We start from the raw sequence: 23,186 nt of genomic DNA, 5'->3' as shown, positions 1-23,186 counted from the left end.
GTTGAAAAAATATATGCTATGTATGATTTCTAGGATAAAATATAGAGCAGAAACAAGAAAGCTCATCATTACTGAAAACAATTTTGGATTTATTTGCAAAGAATAGCATTTATAGTGAAATCAGCCTTGAAATACTACAATTTTTTTAACCAAGTCTCAAGTTGAAAACAAATTAAATATCACTTTATGATACATTAAGAGTAATAAGATCTTCAAATAATTATGCCCACTATCTGAAATGCAAGGACATACTTTTCTGTCCAATACTGTTGGTATAAATCTATGGCCAATTCCTTCCACTTCATATGAAATCTGGTCTGGAAAGTTCAGTTCTTCTGGTTCAGCCATGGTTGAACCTGCAGGGTCAACAGCAATGATCTGACAAAAATAAAGAAAACCAATTACATTTTCCAGACTGGAGCAATTTTTTTTTCAAAAAAATGTAAATTGATTTGTAGCAAACGGCTTCAGTAAAATGTACATTTTGGTTTTTATTTCAATTCTGATCTTGAAATTAAGTTAGCCCATTCCCAAACAAATTTGGCAGATTTATTGCATTCCAGACTGCTATTATACTATGTGATTTGAACCAATGCATTGCAGAGATTTATGTGATGTGCCTGCTGATAAGTGCAGCAAAATGTTGGTAGCTCAGATCTCCGTCATTACAATGGAGACAAGTAATATGAGACAGCAATAGAAATAATTTATTGGCAAGAGAGTTTGGTAACAGACGACATATTGTTGTAATAGCATTGAATCATAGTATAAAAGCAATGCAATTTCGACAGGTTCATCCAGAAGAACCGAAGAATAGCCATTGTAATAGTAATATGTTAGTCATGTGGTAGGAGGTTAGAGTTGAGGCGTGCTTGACTGAGTATCATCTACATCTACTAATCACTCCTGGGACTGTTCAAATGTTGAAACTGGGGTCCGCTTTAAACCTGAGTTCAGTCAGTATTCCATATTTGATATTTTGTGTGCAGCATGAAACCTCACTTTACTGTGTTAATGTAATAACTAGTTCATCACAAGTGTAAAAAGATTTATCAGTTGTAACACTAACCAATAACAAGTGCATTTTACTGAAAATAAGAAGTTTTTTTTTTAATAAGGAATGAAGTATAACCTTCAAATGGAGGTGGGCAAATAGTCATCCTGTCATCATGAGTAGCTGCACATGATCATTGGGTAAAAGACTTTAGGCACGTAATTGACATGATAGAAATGATCAGCCTCCAAACTGAAGGTATATCAATAGGGATAGGTGGGGAGAGATGGGTTTGAGCATGAGATCCAGGGGACTGAGCCACCATCAATCTGGGGAAGACCAGGAGAACCCCCACATCAGCTGGGGGAAAGAGCGAAGTCAGTTACTATTAAAGACTGCCACAAAAGACTACAAAACATCTGGAGATAGCAAGGACTGCAGATGCTGGAGTCAGAAACAACACAGTGTGGAGCTGGAGGAACACAACAGGTTAGGCAGCATCAGAGGAGCAGGAAAGCTGACGTTTGGGGAATCAGCTTCACACTGTGTTGTTACAAAACATCTGGGACAGGAGAGAGAACTGCCTCTACTCTTTCATTTTACAGAAAGGCTTCAGAATTCATTAACTATTCTCATCAGTCACAGTTCTTATATTTCCTTTTGTTGCCTAATTAACTAACGTATCATATCTAAGCTGATGCTTCTCAATAATCTCAGAAAATTGCTACATATTGTCAACTGCCTATAGTCGGCAAGTGTAATAAAAAAAACCCAACAAAATCAGAGATAACAAGGTGTAGAACTGGATGAACACAGCAGGCCAAGCAGCATCAGAATCCCCCTCAAAACGCCCACCGGCAACAAAATACGTACAAGTGGGTTTCATCTTTCTAGTATATTTGCCATCTTACTTTTGAGCATAAAATACAAGGGACTTAAATCCCCAAAAGTGAAAATTAACTGGCTTGCATTCATGCATAACTTTTACCAGATTGGTAGTTTCAGTTCCTCAAAAGATCTAAGTGTTTGCTCAAACATTACTATTTGCAGTTCATTGACAAGCAGAGTTGAACTTTAATTAAATCAGCACTATTACCTTTATGCTGCCAAGTCAAGAAGAAGTTGCCATTTTTCAAATATCCCTTTCATCTTGAAGGACACTTCAATATTAGTGCAAAAGTTTTACTCATTACCATTTATTTATTTCATATAAGATGAAATACCTTACAGTTGGGACATTTTTCCTTGAATTTTCGTGCTATGCCTGTGATGGTACCGCCAGTTCCAGCACCCATCACCACAACATCAACTTGTCCTGTGGAAATTAAACAAAACAAAAGCTTACTCACAAATGATTGAAATACAGATAAACCAAATATACCATTAGAAATGTACCTTTCTGTTTTTTTTTCAGTATTGTGTTGCAGCTTGAAAATGAAGTTAGGTACAAGATTATTCACTCTTAGCTCATCAACAAACAGTCATCCTTAGCAAGGTTAGATTTCTATATTGTTACAAAGTAACTTGATTTATACTAACAATGACAGGTAATGCATGGAGAGAAAAATCCAACTGCATTACCTTAAATAATTTATGCCCTGTAAACATTTGGTAGGTTATCAACAAGAAGTAAAGGGTAAGAACGAGGAAAAATCATGATTCATGATCAGTTGTTGGAAGACTATTTAGAAGTATGAAGCAAGGCAGAAAAGCAAAATGACTTTGGAAGAGAGTTCTAGAGACTGAGGTATGGATGCTGGTAATCTTTCATTGGTGGATTAGAGAGGATGGAGGATCACCAGACTGAAAGGAATAGAGGGTTTGGACGGGAATTTATGGCTAGAGTAGATAGGTTGGAGCCTATTCTTAAGTGATGCCTTAAATATGAAGTCAAGGTCTTTAAGCTGATGATATGGAAACAAAGTGCAAAGCAAAGACTAGTTAATAAATAAATGGGTTAAGTTTCAGGCTGTCTAGTTCTTCAATTCTGAAGAAGGGTCACTGGACCTGAAGTGTTAACTCAGCTTTCTCTCCACAGATGCTACCAGACCTGCTGAGTTTTTCCAGAAATTTCTGATTTTGTTTCCGATTTCCAGCATCCGCAGTTCTTTTGTTTTTGGTCCAGTTTTGGTTTGATTTGCTTAAATTTGAAAAAGATGGAGATGGGAAACATCAAAGAAGGTATTCAAAAATACAAGACAAACAGAAATGGTTAGGTTGTCTCCGATTGGAGATGGTCATAGTATGGCATTTGTGATGTGCAAATGTTGCTTGCCAGTTGTCATCCCAGGCCTTGTTGCATTTGAAAATGACTGCTTCAGCATCTCAGGAATTGTGAATGGGTGCTGGACACTGTAATCATCAGTGAACATCCCCACTTCTGACCTTGTGATGGATGGAAGATCATTGATGAAGCAGCTGAAGATGGTTGGGAATATGACAGTACCCTGACAAACTTCTGCAGGGATGTCCTGGAGCAGAGATAGCTGACCTACACCAACCGCAATCATCTTCCCGAGTACCAGGTATGACTCCAATCAGCAGAGAGTTTGCTCCCTTGATATTCATTGATTCTAGTTTTTCCAGGTCTCCTTGAGGAACTCAGTCAAATTGAGGTTGGTTGGCTCGCCGAGCTGGTTTGTTGTTCCACAGACGTTTCGTTACCGTGCATGGTAACATCCTCGGTGCAGCCTCTGTTGAAGCGTCAGTGTGTTTTCCTGCCTGGTTTTTAAACTCTGGGGTCCGTTGAGATGGATTGCCTCCATAGTGGAATGTATATGGGGTCAAGTTCAATGTGTTTATTAATAGCATGCTTCGTGGAGTGCCATGTTTCCAGGAATTCTCGTGCTTGTCCCTGCCTAGCCTGTCCCAGGATCTTGGTGTTGTCCCAGTCAAAGTCATGGTTCTCCTTGTCCATCACTCACTCATCTCAATCCACATGGACAAGGAGAACCACGACTTTGACTGGGACAACACCAAGATCCTGGGACAGGCTAGGCAGAGACAAGCACGAGAATTCCTGGAAGCATGGCACTACACGAAGCATGTTATTAATAAACACATTGAACTCGACGCCATATACATTCCACTATGGAGGAAACCCAGAAGTGAGGCAATCTCTCGCAACGGACCCCAGAGTTTAAAAACCAGGCGGGAAAACACACTGACGCTTCATCAGAGGCTGCACTGAGGATGTTACCACGCACGGTAACGAAACGTCTGTGGAACAACAAACCAGCTTGGCGAGCCAACCAACCTCAACACCCACAACCCGAGCTACAGATCTACTCCAAAACCTTAGACTCAGTCAAATACTGCACTGATATCAAGTGCTGTCACTCTCACCTCACCTCTGTTTGGACCAAGGCTGTAATGAGGTCAAGAGCTGAGTGGCCCTGGCAGAATCCAAACTGGACCTCCTTGAGAAGTTTATTGCTGAGCTGGTGTTACTTGATAGCACTATTGATGACATCTGGAAGGTGAAATGCAATTTTGGTGTGTAACTACCTACCACAGTCAAAGGAAGAATGTTAAGGCACAAAATTAAAGCATTCTGTTCAAGATTGTTGCCAGCATCCAGGGTCAAGCAGCCCGCTGGATTGTCATCCTATCTATCACCTCCAAGACTTCCCTGTACTGCCTTGCACAATGACAACAGTGCGCAACATCTATAAGATGTATTGCAGTAACATACCAAGGCTCTTGCAACAACACCTTCCAAATCCAAGACCTCTAGCAGATACATGGGAGACCTGCAGTCTGCACCCAGCCCTCACTGACAATGTGGAGATGGAATACTGCTCCTTCACTGTAGTTGAGTCAAGATCCTGGAACAATTCAACAACAGATTGTGTCTCCTTCCACTTCAAGACTGCAGAAGTTTATGAAGGCAGATCACTGCCACTTTCTTCAGGATATTTAGGGATAAGCAATGAACCCTGGCCTGGACAGAAGCTCCCCTGCCCTGTAAAGGTATTTTCAAAATGTGAAACTTCCAGCTGAATGCAAGTTTAGAAAATAAGAAACCTGTGCACAACTGAAACATCTGATCACTCCTGCAACTTCATCCCAAATTACAACCAAACTCAGGTTTAATGATAGAAGGGGTGTAAAGACCTCTATCGATTTTATCAAGCTGGAGAGGGTTCAGAAGAGATTTACTAGGATATTGCTGGGTATGGAAGGTTTGAGTTATAAAGAAAGGCTGGATAGGCTGGGGCCTTTTTCACTGGAGCCCAGGAGGTTGAGAGGCAACCTGAAAGAAATTTATAAAATAATGAGAGGTATAGATAGAGTTAATGGGAGTTGTCTTTTCCCTAGTATGGGGGATTTCAAGACTAGGGGGCATATATTTAAGGTGAGAGGAGGGAGATTTAAAAAATACATGAGGGGCACATGTTTTACGCAGAGGATGATGCACATGTGGAATGAACCTCCTGAGGAAGTGAAGGGTGCAGGTACAATTACAACATATAAAAGACATTTAGAAAGGCACATGAATAGGAAACATTTTGAGGGATATGGGCCAGGAGTAGGTAGGTGGGACTAGTTTAGTTTAGGATTACGTTTGGCATGGACTGGTTGGATCAAAGGATTTTTTTCTGTGCTGTATGACTCTATGACTCAGTAACTACATGATAATTTACATTTTTTATTCAAAACTGGAATATTTTCTCATTGTGAAACTTGTTCAGTAAATATTACACCCACAATTTCACAAGCACAGCCTGTGCTTCATGTGTTTTTAAGCAAATCAAGAATAGCTCCTCTGAAGGATGACTTACCATCACATTGATCCAGAATTTCTTCTGCTGTGATGTCGTAATGAGCTAATGGATTGCTAGCATTTTGATACTGAGGATAAAATAAATATTGGCATTATGTTTCCATTTAAAGTAAAGCAACAGATTTATAGACAAGTCCTACAAGTTCTTGAGAAAATTCCAAAGATCTAGTTGAAGTTGTTTGAAATTTTCACAACTCTTCATTTGAAGTTAATTAGCTTGATCCCTCAAGACTTCCACTGCCACCATTCTGCACACTCATGGAGGGAATTGAATTTGAGCTAAATGCACTTTTTAAAAATATATATTGTGCAATATTTTCATGTAGTGTGACAAATGCAACAAATTTACATAATTTACATTTATATTGACAAGTGATTTTACCTGATCAAACACATGGGAGTTTGGAATCTCATTCTTCAGTTTCCAGGCCATTGCAATATGAGAGTCAGGGCTGTTGAGGTTTGCAGCATTTGGTGTCCTCACCACTTCAGCTCCCAAGGCTTTTAACACATTGACCTGTAACAAAAAGGGGAAAAAAGATTGGAAATTATTGATAATCAATGCAACTTTTAAAAATAACAGCTAAAATTTGGGAAGAACACTGCTTCTGCATATTCCAAAATGCATTAATAGACAAGAAATACATTGACACCTCACAAAAATGGCAGTGTCTAATTAGAGCAAATATTCACTTTAGGCATTACAATGGGGCAGGAAAATACTGCTGGCTTACCATCTCAAGATAAATTTCTTCCAATTTCATTAGCCCTTTTTGGCCGATGAAATGGTTGGAGGCACTCGATACTGCAAAGGCTTTGGGTCCTGACATCATTCAGTAATAGTACTGAAAACTTGTGCTTCAGAACTTGCCGCTCCCCTGGCCAACCTGTTCCAGTACAGTTAGAACAGTGACATCTACCTAACAATGTGTAAAATTGCCAGGTATGTCTTGCACACAAAAAGCAAGACAAATTATCACCCCATCAATCCACCCTCAATCATCAGTAAAGTGATGGAAGGTGTCATCAACAGTGCTATCATGGAATACCTGCTCAGCAATAACCTGCTCAGTGGTGCCCAGTTTGTTCCAACAGGGTCACTCAACTCCTGACTTCATTACACCCTTGGTTCAAACATGGACAAAAGTGTGGAATTTCAAAGTGGAAATGGTGACAGCCCTCGATATCAGGACTGTATTCAACCTAGTGTGGCATCAAAGACCCCTAGCAAAACTAGAATCAAAGGGTAACAAGGGGGCAATCTCTCTGCTGGTTGGAGTCATATGACCTCCGTAAGGCCATTAGAGATACTGAGAGGCAATACCATACGATCTCCATAATTATGAAGTGATTCAAGAGGTTAGTCAGGGCTCTCATCAACTCTAGCCTTCCAGCCTGCCTTGATCCCTTGCAATTCACCTACTATTACAACAGGTTCATGACAGATGCCACATTCCTGGCCCTACACTCATCCTTAGAACATCTGGAGAACAAGGATACCTATGTCAGGCTCCAACTCTGACTACAGTTCCACCTTCAACACTATAATTTCAACCAAACTAGTCTCCAAACTCTGAGACCTAGGTCTCAGCTCCAACCTCTGCAACTGGATCCTTGACTTCCTGACCCACAGCCGCAATCAGTGAGAGTAAGCTACAGCATTTCCTCCACAACAATCCTCAATACCAGTGTCCCACAAGGCTGTGTACCCAGCCCTTTACCATATTCACTGTACACTCAAGATTGTGTGACCAAATTTTGTCCGAGCTCTATCTCCAAGTTCACTGATGACAACAGCGTTGTAGGCCACATCTCAAACAATGATGAGACAGAATACAGGAAAGAGATAAAGTGCTTGGTGGTATGGTGAAAAGATAACAATCTCTCCCTTAAGTCAGCAAAGTTAAAGAGCTGGAGATTGACTTCAGAGAGCAAGGTGAAGGGCATGCCCCTATTTACATCAATAGAGCTGAGGTGGTGATAGCTGAAAGCATCAAGTTCCTAGGAGTGACAACCACCAATAATCTGTCCTGGTCCATCCACATTGATGCAATGGTCAAGAAACCACAACAATGCTTCTACTTTCTCACGAGGTTAAGGAAATTCATCATGTCCGTAAAGACTTATCAACTTTTATAGATGCACCATAGAAAGCATTCTATCCGGATACATCATGGATTGGTATGGCAACTGCTCTGCTCAGGGCCATAAGACATTATAGAGTTGTGAACACAGTCCATCACGCAAACCAACCTTCCATCCAATAACTCCATCCACACTTCTTGCTTCCTCCGAAAGACAGCTTACATAATCAAAGATCCCTCTCATCCCGGTTATAATTTCTTCCAAACTCTTGGGCAGAAGATACAAAAGCTTAAACGCAAGAACCAACAGATTCAAGAACAGCTTCTTCCCTGCTGTTATTAGATTTCTGAATGGATCTCTCAAATTTCAAATTTAATGTTGACCTCACTCTTTGTGCACCTTCTCTGTAGCTGTAACATTGTACTCCTAGCTTTGTTCTACTACCCTTATGTACTTTGTATGGTATGATCTACCTGTACTGTACGTAAAACAAAACTGTTCACTGTACCTAGGTACATGTGACAATAATGAATCAAGTCAAATCTAATCATACCTCGCACACAGGAAGATGATTGTGGCTGTTGGAAGTCAGTCATCCCAGCTCCAGGATGTCTTTGCAGAAGTTCCTCAGGTTAGTGCCCTAAGCCCAACCATGTTCGGCTGCTTCATCAATGACCTTCTGTCCATCATAAGATTAGAAATGAGGTTGTTTGCGGACAATTGCGCAATGTTCAGCACCACTCATAACTCCTCAGATACTGAAGCAGTCCATGTTCAAATACAGCAAGATCTGGACAATATCCAGTTTGGTTTGACAAGTGACAAGTAATATTCACACCACAAAAATGGCAGGCAATGACCTTCTCAAAAAAGAGACAATCTAACCACCCTGACATTCAATGGTGTAACCATCACTGAAACCCCACTATCAACAGCCTGGGGGTTATCATTGAACAGAATCTCAACTGTACTCACCACCTCAACACAGTGGCTACAAGATCAGGTCAGAGACTAGGAATACTGCAGCAGGTAACTCACCTCCTGACTTCCCAAAGCCTGTGTACAATCTCCAAGGCAGAGGTGAAGAATGTGATGGAATAATCCCCAATTGCTTGGATGGGTGCAGCTCCAACAACACTCAAGAAGTTTGACACTATCCAGGACAAAACAACCTCACTTCTAATCTTATGATGGCCGGAAGGTCATTGATGAAGCAACTGAAGATGGTTGGGCTTAGGTCACTAACCTGAGGAACTTCTGCAAAGACATCCTGATTGGCACCACATCCAAAACATCCACTCCACCAGAGATGCTCAATAACTGAAGTGTGTACTACCTACAAGATGCACTGCAGTATTTCACCAAAGATCTTCAGACAACACCTTCCAAACCCACGATCCCTTCCATCTAGAAAGACAAGGACAGCAGATAAATGGAAACACCACCATCTTCAAGTGCCCCTCCAAATGACTCAGTATCCTGACTTGTAAATATATCACTCAACTGGGTGAAATTTCTGGAATTCCCTCCTTAATGGTTCAAGAGGGCAGTTTGCCATCATGTTCTCAATGGCAACTAGGAATGGGCAATAATTACTGATTGGCCAGTGATGCACATATTCCATGAGTGAATAAATTTAAAAAAAAACAGTTAAAGCCATTAACTTCTGAGTCACTGAAATGGCAATATGATTTTGGCTAACACCAATGGCATGGTGAAATCTGCCTTTGACTAACATTTAACACATAATCATGCTCACTCTACGTATGTGAGAAGAAATGTTTGCTAACGAAAAGTAGCTGGAGTTTTTAAATGCACATGCATGTTTCACTTACTTATGCCTTCAACATCCTAATATCCAGCACAAGTGAGATCCTGCACTTTTACTGCAGGGATCCCGCACAACATAACATGGAAGCAAACTTCATCCACCTTGATCATTTCTTCATTGTATTATCATCCAGAGAACTGGAGTTAGTACCTGTGGATCATGCTCAGAGATACTGTTTGACCCTAAGCAACATGTAAATCCTTTGGAGCAACTGGTGAGCTGAAATCGCCAGGTATCTGCTCCGATTTCCATGTCGAAATTTCTCAGCATCTAGTTTGTTAGCGCATTTGTAAGATAGGAAGCTAAATATTAATGTGGTGAGTTGTGACATTAATAACGTGTTTAACAAGCTAGAATCCCACTTACTTGGCAACTCACTACAGCCTGGCAAGAAATTTGATTAATCTCTCATCAGTAGGTTTTCAAACGTATCTTCTATCCTTGACCTTCTAGATGGTAGTGGTCCTGGTTTTGGATTGTATAGTCTAAGGATTTTTGGTGAATTTCTGCAGTGCATCTGGTAGATAGTACACACTGCTGCTACTGAACGTCAATAGTGGATTTTGATGCTCAGAAAATGTTGCGTAATTCTACTTGCTGTTTCCGTAGCTAAAGATTTTGCTCTTGCAAACATTTCTAATCTGCCACATTGCCTGCACAGTTTGGGCAGTGGTCCTCACCGCTGCTGACAGAATAAGACCACTAGTTGATTTTTATCTCTTTCCGCCTCTGTCAGTGTGAGGGAGTCTTCTGTGGATGAATGATGTTCCCTTCTATATTATGATCGTAGTGACACGGAAGCAGAGAGTGGTGCAAAGGCAAAAAAAAGACAGTATTTAAGAAGAAAGGATTGTATCTGCCTACCCAACTGTAATGCCCTATAGAATATGCAGCCAGCATAGCATATATCAGAATATTAATGAAGGAATGTGTATAAAATAGCCAATTAGTGTTGATCTAACCAGCAGTGCCCACATTTTGTGAAAGAATGAAAATAAGTAAAATAAAAATAATTCCTTTCACTGTGCAGATAAAAAGGGAGTTCCTATATCTACAGTATAGTAAAAAAAAACACTGTTCTGTATTCTCACTGTCTCTGTAGTTATTAAGGGGATGACTGCTTTATAATGTCTCACAATCAGGATGTCAGTATACCTTTAAGAGACATGCTGCTGATGTCATGGCATGTGAGGTGGGGAATATAAACTTCTTAAGTTCCATCTTACCCTGGGATTAATTGAAAATATGCTGTACCATTGCAATATAATAGCCTAGTGTTAATCCAAACACTGGACATACCTGTGAATATAATGCTTGTATGGAATTGCTAGCTGGCAATTAACATCTTTTTGGAAAATTTTAATACCATAATATCCATACCTAGTCTCCAAGGTTGAGACATAAATGAGCATTACCAAATCAGATAAAATATCCTGCCGGAGGCAAAAATGTCCATAGTCATCTTTAATGACAGAAAGCCATTTTCAGATGGTCATCATATAAACCAAGGGTCGATATGGGCAGGAACTAATTGACTAGCAGCAGCAGCTGGAATAAAATGAAGTCCTATTGTGGGTTATTTCTGAATCAAGACATTGCTTTCTCTCAGAATCAAGGATTCTTAATGTTATGTTTACCTTCTCTAAGCTCATCTTCTCTGGCATGACAATAATGCAACGATATCCTTTCACAGCAGCCACCAAGCCCAAACCAATGCCTGTGATAATATGAAATGATGACAATAACTTCAATCACTTTATGGTCAAGTGACAACACTCAACATCAAAAATGATTAATCGTTCTAATCTAATGACTTACCTGCTAGAATGTTAATGCCTTTTTTTTTCTATAACTGATTTGCACAAGGATGGTGGAAACTACAGTTTTATATCTCACAGCGAGTATGCAATATGCCTTTAAGAGTCATGAAATCACCACTGAATCATGGCATGTAACATAATGGTAGAAAGGTCTCAGACTCCATCTTACTGAGGCCACATGCAGCACGGCATGCTGAGGAAAGCTTGCAACGGTTTGTAATCAAATTCCACAGTGCTAGCCTAAACATAGTGGTGCCTATGATTGTAATATACTCAGAGACCAGGGCTGTAAGAATGTGTATTGAATCTTTCTGTTTCCTGAAAGTTGAAAATGTTACTTGTTCTTATGCTATAGGACATAACACAAACATTACTTCATCAAGTAAATAGGTCCTATTGAAAGTCAAAAGTCTATCACCGCATGTATATCTGATCAGTTCTGCCCTTCTCATACTTTCCAGTTAAGTGCATAGCTCATTAACTATGGAGAAATTTGCCACAAAATTCAATGCTGATAACAACATTTAATATGTAATGCAAATGTGTGCATTCACAATCTTAGATCTCTAATCAAAGTAATAATACAAAATTTTCTTTACCAATGACATTCCATTCTGGCAATAGTATTGAATGGCATAGGATGGAAGCTAATTGCAAAGTTGAAATATTGCACATTTGAAATGATGACTGATGGTTCCTATTCCAGTTACTGTCTTATTTTTATTGAATCTGTAATTTCAGTTCACTTGGCATGCATTCCAGAAACTGGGCTAATGTTGAAGCACAGGGGTCAGTGTGCAATGAGTTTGTAAGCATCACGTTTTGGGCTCATTTAACACATTTCTGCAGCAATGATTTCGAACAGGTTACTTTGACTGTTGTGTTTTAAAGTTTAGAAGCATGATGTTTCAACAAAGGGCATACTTAACCCATTGAATGTTAGAGAAGTTTGTTGCTCACGCTGGGTGCAAAATGGTCTCCATGAATTTAACAAATGGACTAAGTGGGTAAAGATTGAGGAAGGCCATTATGGTGTGCTTTGGACCAATTTTACTCTCAGGAAGCAGGCACAACACGTATTAATTGCTATTCCACTTGCTCCAACAAGTTGTTAGGCTTCTGGTGAATCCTTGTAGTTCAGCAGAACATCCAGAGAATAGGATAGAATCTGGATACATCACTGATGCTTATTCTGGAACTTCCTAACGGGCATCACAGACTTCCTTTTTGCGATAACCCACTTAGTCTCAATTTTTTCAACTAATACTTTAACAATTCTTACCTGTGTTACCAGAGGTTGGTTCAATGATGACATCACCTGAATTCAGAACCCCTTGTTTCTCAGCATCTTCAATCATCCGTAAAGCAATGCGGTCCTTAATGCTTCCACCAGCACTGAAGAACTCACACTTTGCCACTAGAAAAGATGTTCAAAAAGTAGCCTTAGCAAAGTTATGCTTCTAGTTATTCATTTCTGATCTTATATCTATATATATGTCTAGTACAAAGATTTTTTTTAAAAATGTAAATGCAAATAAAAAATAGCACAATATTTTGAGTTAGTATCAAATTACAGAGTGGGAGGTGGTGGTAGTAATGTTATTTTTAAGAAAAATCTTGTTTTGAAATATTTTCTAACGTAACCTAAAACAGCCCAGGTGCTAGCCTAGTGCTTTTCTCACTAGGCTATTAACCCAGAGACCCAGGTAACATTACGGAGACCTGGTTTCAAACCCTGTCATGGCACATGGTGGAATTTGAACACACTTTTTGTTTTAAAAGTCTGGAATTGAGAGTCTAATAATGCCATGATACCATTGCCAGTTGTTGAGGGGAAAGTCATTCTGATTCACTAACGTCATTTGTCCTCACTATTTGACAACTGCTGGTCTGGCCTACATGTGACTCCAGACCCACAATAATGTGGTTGACTCTTAACTGCCCTCTGGGCAATAAATGCTGACCTTGCCAGCAACAATCAAATCCTGTGCATGATGTTTTTTTTAAAAATTGCCAGGCAAACAATATTAAAATCCCAGTGCACCCTATTATGAAGCTATCTCTACTGTTCAAATTGAGTCTGTTCTGCCATTCAGTGAGATCATGACTGATCTGAAAACCCTCAACTCCATTTTCCTGCCTCTTCCCTATAACCCATGATATCCTTCAAAAATAATGCCTTGAATATACTTAATGAACAGCCTCATCGGTTGACTGCAGAGTTCCACCATTTCACAGCCCTCAGAGAGAAGAAATTCCTCCTCATCTGTTTTAAATGTGTGACCCCTTATTCTGAAATTATGTCATCTAGTCCTAGATTCTCCCACAAGAGGAAACAATCTTTTCACATCTACCCTGTCGACTCCTCTAAGAATCTTTTATGTTTTAACAAGATCACTTACCATTCTTCTATATTCCAATGAGAGCAGGCCCAATCTATGCAGCATCTCCTCATAAGACAATCCCTTCCATATCTGGTATTAGGAAAACGAACATTCTTTGAACTCTAGATGTTGGTGTGTTCATCGAGCTCGGCGAGCACACCAACATCTATAACCAACACCCAAGCTACAAATCTTCACTCAAACCCTGAATTCTTTGAACTGACTCCAATGCCAGTGCACCTTTCCTTAGCTAAGGGGCTCAAAACCGTTCAGTTTTCCAGCTGTCGTCCGACTAGTGCCTTGTACAGCTTTAGCAACATCTCACTATTTTTATATTTCATGCCCTATGAAATATACCTGATTAATATCATGTAATAAACAACATCTTCTTTATGACTTAATGAACAGCCTCACCGGTTGACTGCAGAGTTCCACCATTTCACAGCCCTCAGAGAGAAGAAATTCCTCCTCATCTGTTTTAAATGTGTGACCCCTTATTAGGTGGTAGAGTTTGTGAGTTTGGAAGATGCTGTGAAAGGAGATTTGACTTCTTTTTTTTTTTTATTCATTCATGGGATGAGGGCATTGCTGGCTAGGCAGCATTTGTTGCCCATCTCTAATTGCTCAGAGGGCAGTTAAGAGTCAACCACATTGCTGTGGATCTGGAGTCACATGTAGTCTTATTAGACTAGCAAGTTATTTTCCTCTACATCACTAGACGAGGCAGATCCTGCAGATCCCCTAGCTGAAAGAGGATGGTGGCACTAAATTTACTTTATCTGGAGCAATAGCACAGAGAGCTCATACAACAATTTGAGCAAACGTAGACTAGGTGACTGTTTTGCTGAGCAGTCTAATGACCAGCCCAACATCCTGCTCACCGACTATTTCAACTCCTCTACCCCCCTAAAATGTCTGTCCTTGGCCTCCTCAGAACGCGAATTTGAGGAACTTTCTAGTGGGCATGATTCAGCAATGCAATGGAGTATTCTCAACTTGCCTGCGCGTCTACAGTCTCAACAACAATCAAGAAACTTGATTGAGGACAAATTATTGGCACCATCACAACATACAAAACACTTTGGTAGCAATGTATGACATCTGCACAATACATTGCAGCAACTCACCAAGTTGGAGAGGTGATGGCCTAGTGGTATTATCACTGGACTGTTAATCCAGGGACGCAGTTAATGTTCCAGGGACCTAGGTTCGAATTTCGCTATACTAGATGGTGGAATTTGAATTCAATAAATATCTGGAATTAAAAATCTAATCATGACCATGAATCCATTGTCGATTGTCAGGAAAACCCATCTGGTTCACAAATGTCCTTTAGGGAAGGAAACTGCCATCCTTACCTGATCTGGACTACATGTGACTCCAGATCCACAGCAATGTGGTTGACTCTTAACTGCCCTCTGAGCAATTAGAGATGGGCAATAAATGCTGCCTAGCCAGCAATGCCCTCATCCCATGAATGAATAAAAAAAATAAAAGAAGTCAAATCTCCTTTCACAGCATCTTCCAAACTCACAAACTCTACCACCTAAAGGGCAACAGATACTTGGAAATGCTGCCACCTACATGTTTCCCCCCATGTTACTCACCGTCATGAACTGGAACTCCCTTCCTAACAGCATTTTCTGTATCCTATACGTCTAGGACTGCAGCAGGTCAAAAAGGCAGTTAAGTAGCACATATGCGAAGCCCATTAAGGGTGTGCAATAAATGCTGGCCTAATCAGCAAAGCCCACATCCAATGACCAAGTGGAAAAAAGCATTCCTTCACTGTTTGAAAGCTCAGAACTCCTTCTCTAACAATATTACAGATGTACCTACATCTTTTGGACTGAATCTATTCAAGAAAACTATTAACTGCACTTTTTCAAGGGCAATTAGATATGGGCAATTAATGTTGGCAAGAGACAAATAAACTGCAGATGCTGGAATCAATGGTAGACAAACAGGAAGCTGGAAGAACACAGCAAGCTAGGCAGCATCTAGAGGAGAGGAAAAGTCAATGTTTCGGGTATTACCCTTCTTCAGGACTAGATGTGTCAGTAGGGGCAGCTGAAGATAAAGGGAGGGGAGGGGGGTAGCAGAATGGTGGTGATAGTGGACACTTGTAATCATTACGACCTGGCTGGTTGATGGGAGGGATAAATCTGGTCAGTAGCTGGAAGGGAAGGTCAGTAGGTGGAATGGAAGGGAGGAGGTGGGGTTGGATAGGGAGCTGGGGAAGGGGTTGGAAGGTTATTTGAAACTGGAGAACTCAATGTTGAGTCCTCTGGGCAGTTGGATGCCCAGGTGGAAGATAAGGTGTTGTTCCTCAAATTTGTGTTCTGAATTGTTGCGACACTGGAGGAGGCCGAGGACGGACATGTCAGGGGGCTGGGGGAGTTCAAATAGGTGGTGACCAGGAGGTTGGGCTGGTTATTAGACTGCTCGGCAAAACAGTCACTTAATCTATGTTTAGTCTCACCTATGTAGAGAAGATCACATTAGGAACACCGGATGCAATAGACTAAGTTGAAGGAGATTTGGGTGAAACTCTGTCTCACCTGGAAGGTCTGTTTAGGGCTCTAGATGGAGGTGAGGGAGGTGGTGTGTGGACAGGTGTTGCATCTTTTACAGTGTGGTGGTGGGCAGTAGTTGTGGGAGGGTAAGGAGAGTGGGAGGGTAGTGGGCTGGGGAGGTGGATGGACGATTGGCTGGGGGGAGGGGTGTAGGAGAGATGAGGGAGAGAGGAGGGAGGGGAGGTGGACAGAAGAGGGAGAGGTATGCTGGTACCTGACCTCGAACTCTCTGAGGCTGAACAATCTGTTCAACCCCACTTCCTCCCTTGCATTCCACCTACTGACCCTCCCTTCCAGCTACCAACTGATTCATCCTTCCCGTCATCCAACCAGGTCATACTTACTACTGATGTCCACCTATCACCACCATTCTGCTACATCCCACCCCCCACCTCTCTTTACCTGCAGCTACCCCTTATCCCCACATCCAGTCCTGAAGAAAGGCAATACCCGAAACGTTGACATCTCCTTTCCAATTAATGTTGGCAACACTTCCCAGTGACCCTTACATCTGAAGAATGAATTTTTAAAATCTTGTCTGACCATTTTCACTATTCTGCCAAAAATATCAGTGTGAGGTAATGTTCATATTAGGTGACAGACACTTTATGTAAAAGATTGCAATTAATATTCTAAAGGTTAGTAAAATAAATTTAGTTAAGCTTTCGTTTTATGGAACATTGACATTAAAGATGCATTTTCATTTGAAATTTACTGACAAAAAAATTACAAATAAATTACATTTTGTTTAAGACAAAAGCCTTTCCTCATTAGACCACCATTGGAGTGTAACCTTCAAGTTTTGATCTGAATATAATATAATTTTTCTTCCTTGTTATACAGTGACTCAGAACGTACCAATAATCGATGCTAGAACAGAATGATTGCAACACAACCCTAAAAAGCTGAAATACAGCACTAGACTCCCCTTTGTGTTTTGTCTTTGTCTACTACAACTACACAAAATAATATTTTGGAAGCTCCAGGTATATCCAAAAACTTGAGCTCATTTATCTGGGATGAAAACATAATGAGATTTCACTCGATATTACTTACATAGCTCACATTTAAGTCCATATTCTTTCGCAATATTGTTAATTCGGATGAGGGGAGTGTTACCAATTTTATAGAGGACGTTAGGCAAGATCTTGGATGAATCCTTTCTGTAAAAGAACAAAGATGCAGAATGTAACAGAATGCTTTGATACCATTTAAATACAACTGTGCTTGTGTCCAAAATTAAATACAGCACTTAGTGTGCTATTTAGTCAAGGTGCAGGTTTGATCTCTGATTTACAATGAACCTGAAAAGTAGCCTGTAAAAACCAAAGAAAGAATGCTATGGGAGCTATAAAATGAAGCTACAGTGTTGCTTAAATGACGAATTGAGAAATGTCCCCACACGCCTAGATGAATGCAGGCCCAAATGCAATCAAGAATCTCAACACGATCTAAGATAAAGCAATCAGTTTCATTCACTTCCTCCACCATTGATGCACTGTACCCACAACGGGTGCCATCTGTGCAACACGCACTGCAGAAATTCACCGTGACCACTTTACCAGGGCTGTAACCTATACCACTGAGAAAGGCAAGTACAGCAGTCGCATGGAAATACTCTTAACTACAAATTCCTCTTGAGGTTACTCACCTTCCTAACTTGGGCATGTATTACCATTCCTTAATCCTTGAACTCCCTGTCCAGCAGCAATACGGATACACATTGATCATACAAAATGCTGCAGTTTATAAAAGAGACTGGCCATCATTTACTAAAGATGACCCTGAGGATGGGCAATAAATGTTGGCCCTATCAGTGATGCCTGTATTTCATGAATGAATGAATAAATAAAAAAAACAATGCCTCCCATGTACAACTGAGGCAATTCTGCAAATAAAGAAAAGGTTCTATTTTTAAAAAGAAAATGGGACAGGTAATGAATTCATTATCATACACTGTTTCATTGGGCTGAATAATACCATATGTTGGGAGGCAGATTTTCTGCACTTTTGGGTCAGGATGTCCTGCCCTAGAGATCTCTCCAGCACTTTAGACAGACCTGTGTGGCACTGAATCAGGAGTGGAGATAATTTTTGCAGTTGTTAATCAGGCCAATTTGGCAAGCCCTTGTGAGGAGCGATTATAATGAAGGAACTGGGAGTCTAAGGTTTGAAAGGTTTTTGTGGGGATGACAACCGGATTCAGCCTTATGGGGCCCTCTGAAAGGCCCAAATCAAACCGTCAGTTTGGCAACTTGGCATAGGCCACTCCTGTGGCCAGTAAAGTGCTAGCGATCGTGGGATGAGGCCTTTAAGTGGGCATTAATTGTGGCTAGAGACAACAAGTTGTAGAGCTGGATGAACACAGCAGGCCAAACAGCATCATAGGAGCAGGAAGGCTGACGTTTCGGGCCTAGACCCTTCATCAGAATTGGGAGAGGGGAAGGGGGTTCTCAAATAAATAGGGAGAGAGGGGGAGGCGGATAGAAGATGGATAGAGGAGAAGATAGGTGGAGAGGAAACGGACAAGTCAAAGAGGCAGGGATGGAGCCAGTAAAGGTGAGTGTAGGTGGGGAGGTAGGGAGGGGATAGGTCAGTCCAGGGAGGACGGACAGGTCAAGGGGGCGGGATGAGGTTAGTAGGTAGGAACTGGGGGTGCGGCTTGAGGTGGGAGGAGGGGATAGGTGGGAGGAAGAACAGGTTAGGGAGGCGGGGACAAGCTGGGCTGGTTTTGGGATGCGGTAGGGGGAGGGGAGATTTTGAAGCTTGTGAAATCCACATTGATACCATTGGGCTGCAGGGTTCCCAAGCGGAATATGAGTTGCTGTTCCTGCAACCTTCGGGTGGCATCGTTGTGGCACTGCAGAAGGTCCAGGATGGACATGTCGTCTGAGGAGCGGGAGTTGAAATGGTTCACGACTGAGAGGTGCAGTTGTTTATTGCGAACCGAGCGTAGGTGTTGTGCAAAGCGGTCACCAAGCCTCCGCTTGGTTTCCCTGATGTAGAGGAGGCCACAACGGGTACAGCGGATGCAGTATACCACATTAGCTGATGTGCAGGTGAACATCTGCTTGGTGTGGAAAGTCTTCTTGTGGCCTAAGATGGGGGTGAGGGAGGAGGTGTGGGGGCAGGTGTAGCACTTCCTGCGGTTGCAGGGAAAAGTGCCGGGTGTGGTGGGGCTGGAGGGGAGTGTGGAGCGGACAAGGGAGTCATGGAGAGAATGATCCCTCTGGAAAGTAGATAAGGGTGGGGAGGGAAAAATGTCTTTGGTGGTGTGGTCGGATTGCAGATGGCGCAAGTGTCGGAGGATGATGCGTTGGATCCGGAGGTTGGTGGGGTGGTACGTGAGGACGAGGGGCATTCTTTTTCGGTTGTTATTGCGGGGACGGGGTGTGAGGGATGAGTTGCCGGAAATGCGGGAGACACAGTCGAGGGCGTTCTCGACCACAGAGGAGGGGAAGTTGCGGTCCTTGAAAAACGAGGACATCTGAGATGTACGGGAGTGGAATGCCTCCTCCTGGGAGCAAGTGCGGCGGAGGCGAAGGAATTGGGAATAGGGAATGGCATTTTTGCAGGAAGGTGGCTATGCTGTCCACTAGATTTAATAAGCCCCACCACCTTCAAATACACTGGCAAGCAAGCATTAAATCCAGTCCTTTGGGTTTCAGTTAATGACCACAAACCATTCAATTGACACTACCTTATGTTTACAGGACTTTGATTAGATTACAATCAATTGTAATCAATTGTGTATACGCTGTTAGATTTTGTGAGGATTCCACTTGGTGAAACCGATATTGATAACTCATTACATTCTTACTCAGAGGAGCTAGTTGAACAAACGGAGAATTACACCAGAACAGCTAATTCTGTGACCTTCACTTGTGCATGTATACTGAGGGAAGTTGTACTTTAATACTACAAAGACAATCGCTTTGTTAATCTCTATTGCATGCAAATAAAAATAAGTGGATTCACTGAATATGATCCCCAAAAAGCTTCTACTACACAAAGGGACTTGACTTTGTCTGACACTTAGAAAGTAAAACTATTTGTTATATGATTTAAATGACACATGGCCTTGTTGCTGTGAAGCTACTTCTCTTAAGCGTATGTAATACCTACAGCTCATCTTGAGTGTGTGGAGATTTGGATGGTGGCATCCCCAGGCTCCAGGTGCAGCGCGATGGAAGGTCTGGCATTCTTGCCTGCTGACTTCCCTGCATTTGATTCTCTTTCATTTTGTTGGCCTGTTCAGAAGTCATCATGTGAACAATGAAGTTAAAAACAAAGCTTGTTTAATCTGTAGAAAAAAATGAGAAAGATCTTTCTCAGTGCCCTCTATGTATCCAGTCTTGATTAATAACTCATTTGATAAAAGTTCTGCTCTGTGTGCAACTGAGTCATGCAAACTAAACCAGTCCTCAGTTCAACTTCCAGAATGCACTGAGTTAGTTTCTGATATCCAAGGTGAGGATAATATAATGCTGGAAAAACTCGGCAGATCAGGCAACATCTGTGAAGAGAAACAGAGTTAATACTTCATGTTGAAATGGCCTTTCATTAGTTTGGATGAAAGATCATATTAAATGAAACATTGACTCTGTTTCCCTCCACAGACGCTGCCTGTTCTGCTGAGTATTTCCAGCACTTTCTGTTAGTTATTTCAGATATCCAGCATCCACAGTAATTTTCTTTTGTGCCACCCAATAGCAATGATAATTTACTCGCTCCATGCCCTTTTTAAGATGGAGAAAACTCAGTCAGCATTCTCACCCGTGATTCTTATTCTATGATCCTAATGTTGGTGATTATGGGGTAGAGCTTTTCTCTACTGTCTGGGCATGAAATATTGTCTAGACTGAGAGCAGAGTGGAGTGAAACTTATTAAGGAGGATAAGAATAGAACTTACTTGATATTCTTTCCACTTAAAGTAATGATGGAGTTATATGATGAGCCATTCTCAACTTTACTTCAACCTTTGACTCAGTCGGCTACATCATCGTCCTGCAATGTTTCTCCTCTGTTACTGATCTGGTCATTGCTATGAATCTCCAGCACTGACTTCATTTCACACACTGGTACCAGAACCACCTAATGATCTTTGTTTGACCCCCTTTTACTGCTCACCTAGGTGGTGCTACTCTGCAACATCAGCAAAACATGAACATTAGGTTCCACCTATACACATGTCGAGCTGGCAGCATAGCTGTCACCAACTCTCCTGCTTCCACCTCTTTGCCCAAAATCTACCCCTAGATAACAGTGATTTGCATCCAATAAATGCTGCAAAGCCTGAAACCATAACATGTAGTCACTACTCGGTGCCTCTGTCATATTCCTTGCAACTTGAAGTCATACATGATTCCTAACTGAACTTCTGACCATGTAATCTCTACATTACAAAGATCGCCTCCGTGCACCTCTGCAATATTGTCTGCTTTTCCCTCTGCCTCAGTCTACAAGCTATTGAAACTTACTTCCACCTCTTTATTACGTCCAAACTCAATTGTTCCAAACTGGAAGGTAAAACGTTTAGTCAACCTACAAAAATACCATTTTTGCCTTATTATTGATTTTCACCTGATTACAGTACTTTGAAGCATCTAGAAATATACTTCTATGTTAGAGGTGCTATATAATTGCAAATTGTTTTTGGTGATCTGCTATAGGAAGTTGACTGAAGTTTCTGGGCAGTACACTCACAGCTTTTGCAAGTCCCCAACATGAGTATAATGGATTTTGGAGAGCCAGCAAGCCATTTCACTGTGGAGGAAACTTCAACCAGGCTGATTTAACACTGAACTGGTGAGCGCTCTGAAATGGAGTTCTGAATGGCAAACAAGATTCCATAGAACAATTCAAAATATCTGAACCATTAAGCAAACATAGCCTGAATTAGGTTTTAAGATGTCTTGACATAGCACTTTAAAGTAATATAAAAAAAAAATTCCCTGTTATAATTGGAAAAGTTCCCTGACAGGATAATACAATTTGATATTTCAATAACAGACAAGAATTGTCTTGCAATATTTTAGTTCCTGTAAATTTGTGTTTTCTTGATAAATCAATATAGACATGATGCAATCATTGAGCTTCAACAGACCAGTAATTTAATTCATTCTCACACACTTTGTATATCAAAAAACAATCACTTTTTCAAGCTTCTGAATGATCAGAATTAATCATTATAATTAATGCTAAGACAACACATTTTGTCAATGCATTTGTTGATTGCAGTTGTTACTGGCAGCTGTAATTATCATTTAAAAGAAAAATAAATGTACTTGGGAAGAAGTTATTTATATAAATCTTGTTCACTCTAATCTTACCTGGAGAATAAGTGGTTAAATTCTGATGGGTTTCTTCTGAAACAGATACAAGGCAATGTGCAGAGAGAGGGAAGTTCGATTCCTTCTGGAACGTTTTGGTCTGGCATCAACAATTAGGAAGTTTAAATGCTTATCTTCTGTCCAATGGGTTTGCAGCCTGGTGAACCCTCCTACTTTTTTTTGTTTCTTACTGTGCATCAATACAATGCATTTAACATTCACAGCATAATTTGGATTTTCTGTCTGCTTCACCCTAGTTTTTAATTGTTTATTGGCAAAAGAACAGGTTGGACAAGGAATACAGATACGTTTCTACTGCCTAGAATGCAAAGTGTACGACAACAGTCACACAACACCAGGTTATAGTCCAACAGGCA

At 41.0% G+C, this 23,186-nt stretch overlaps 1 protein-coding gene across 1 annotated transcript in view; it reads right to left on the bottom strand.

Annotated features, from left to right (window-relative positions):
- LOC109915507 (cystathionine beta-synthase-like) overlaps window positions 1–22,894 on the bottom strand; it is a 40,142-nt gene extending 17,248 nt beyond the window's left edge. The window contains exons 1-9 of the mRNA XM_020515139.2: window positions 22,810–22,894; window positions 20,602–20,779; window positions 17,533–17,639; window positions 12,799–12,933; window positions 11,334–11,413; window positions 6,163–6,297; window positions 5,779–5,848; window positions 2,218–2,309; window positions 253–378 (exon numbers count right to left, since the gene is read on the bottom strand). Of these exons, the coding sequence (XP_020370728.2) occupies window positions 253–378; window positions 2,218–2,309; window positions 5,779–5,848; window positions 6,163–6,297; window positions 11,334–11,413; window positions 12,799–12,933; window positions 17,533–17,639; window positions 20,602–20,744 (888 nt within the window). The 5' untranslated portion in view covers window positions 20,745–20,779; window positions 22,810–22,894. The remainder of the gene's footprint in view (window positions 1–252; window positions 379–2,217; window positions 2,310–5,778; window positions 5,849–6,162; window positions 6,298–11,333; window positions 11,414–12,798; window positions 12,934–17,532; window positions 17,640–20,601; window positions 20,780–22,809) is intronic.
- Window positions 22,895–23,186: the final 292 nt, after the last annotated feature.

The sequence above is a fragment of the Rhincodon typus genome, chromosome 32 (genome assembly GCF_021869965.1).
Source record: "Rhincodon typus isolate 14 chromosome 32, sRhiTyp1.1, whole genome shotgun sequence".
Lineage (NCBI taxonomy): Eukaryota > Metazoa > Chordata > Chondrichthyes > Orectolobiformes > Rhincodontidae > Rhincodon > Rhincodon typus.
The sequence above is the reverse complement of the archived record's forward strand: the minus strand, read 5'-3'. Positions and strand labels throughout refer to the sequence as shown.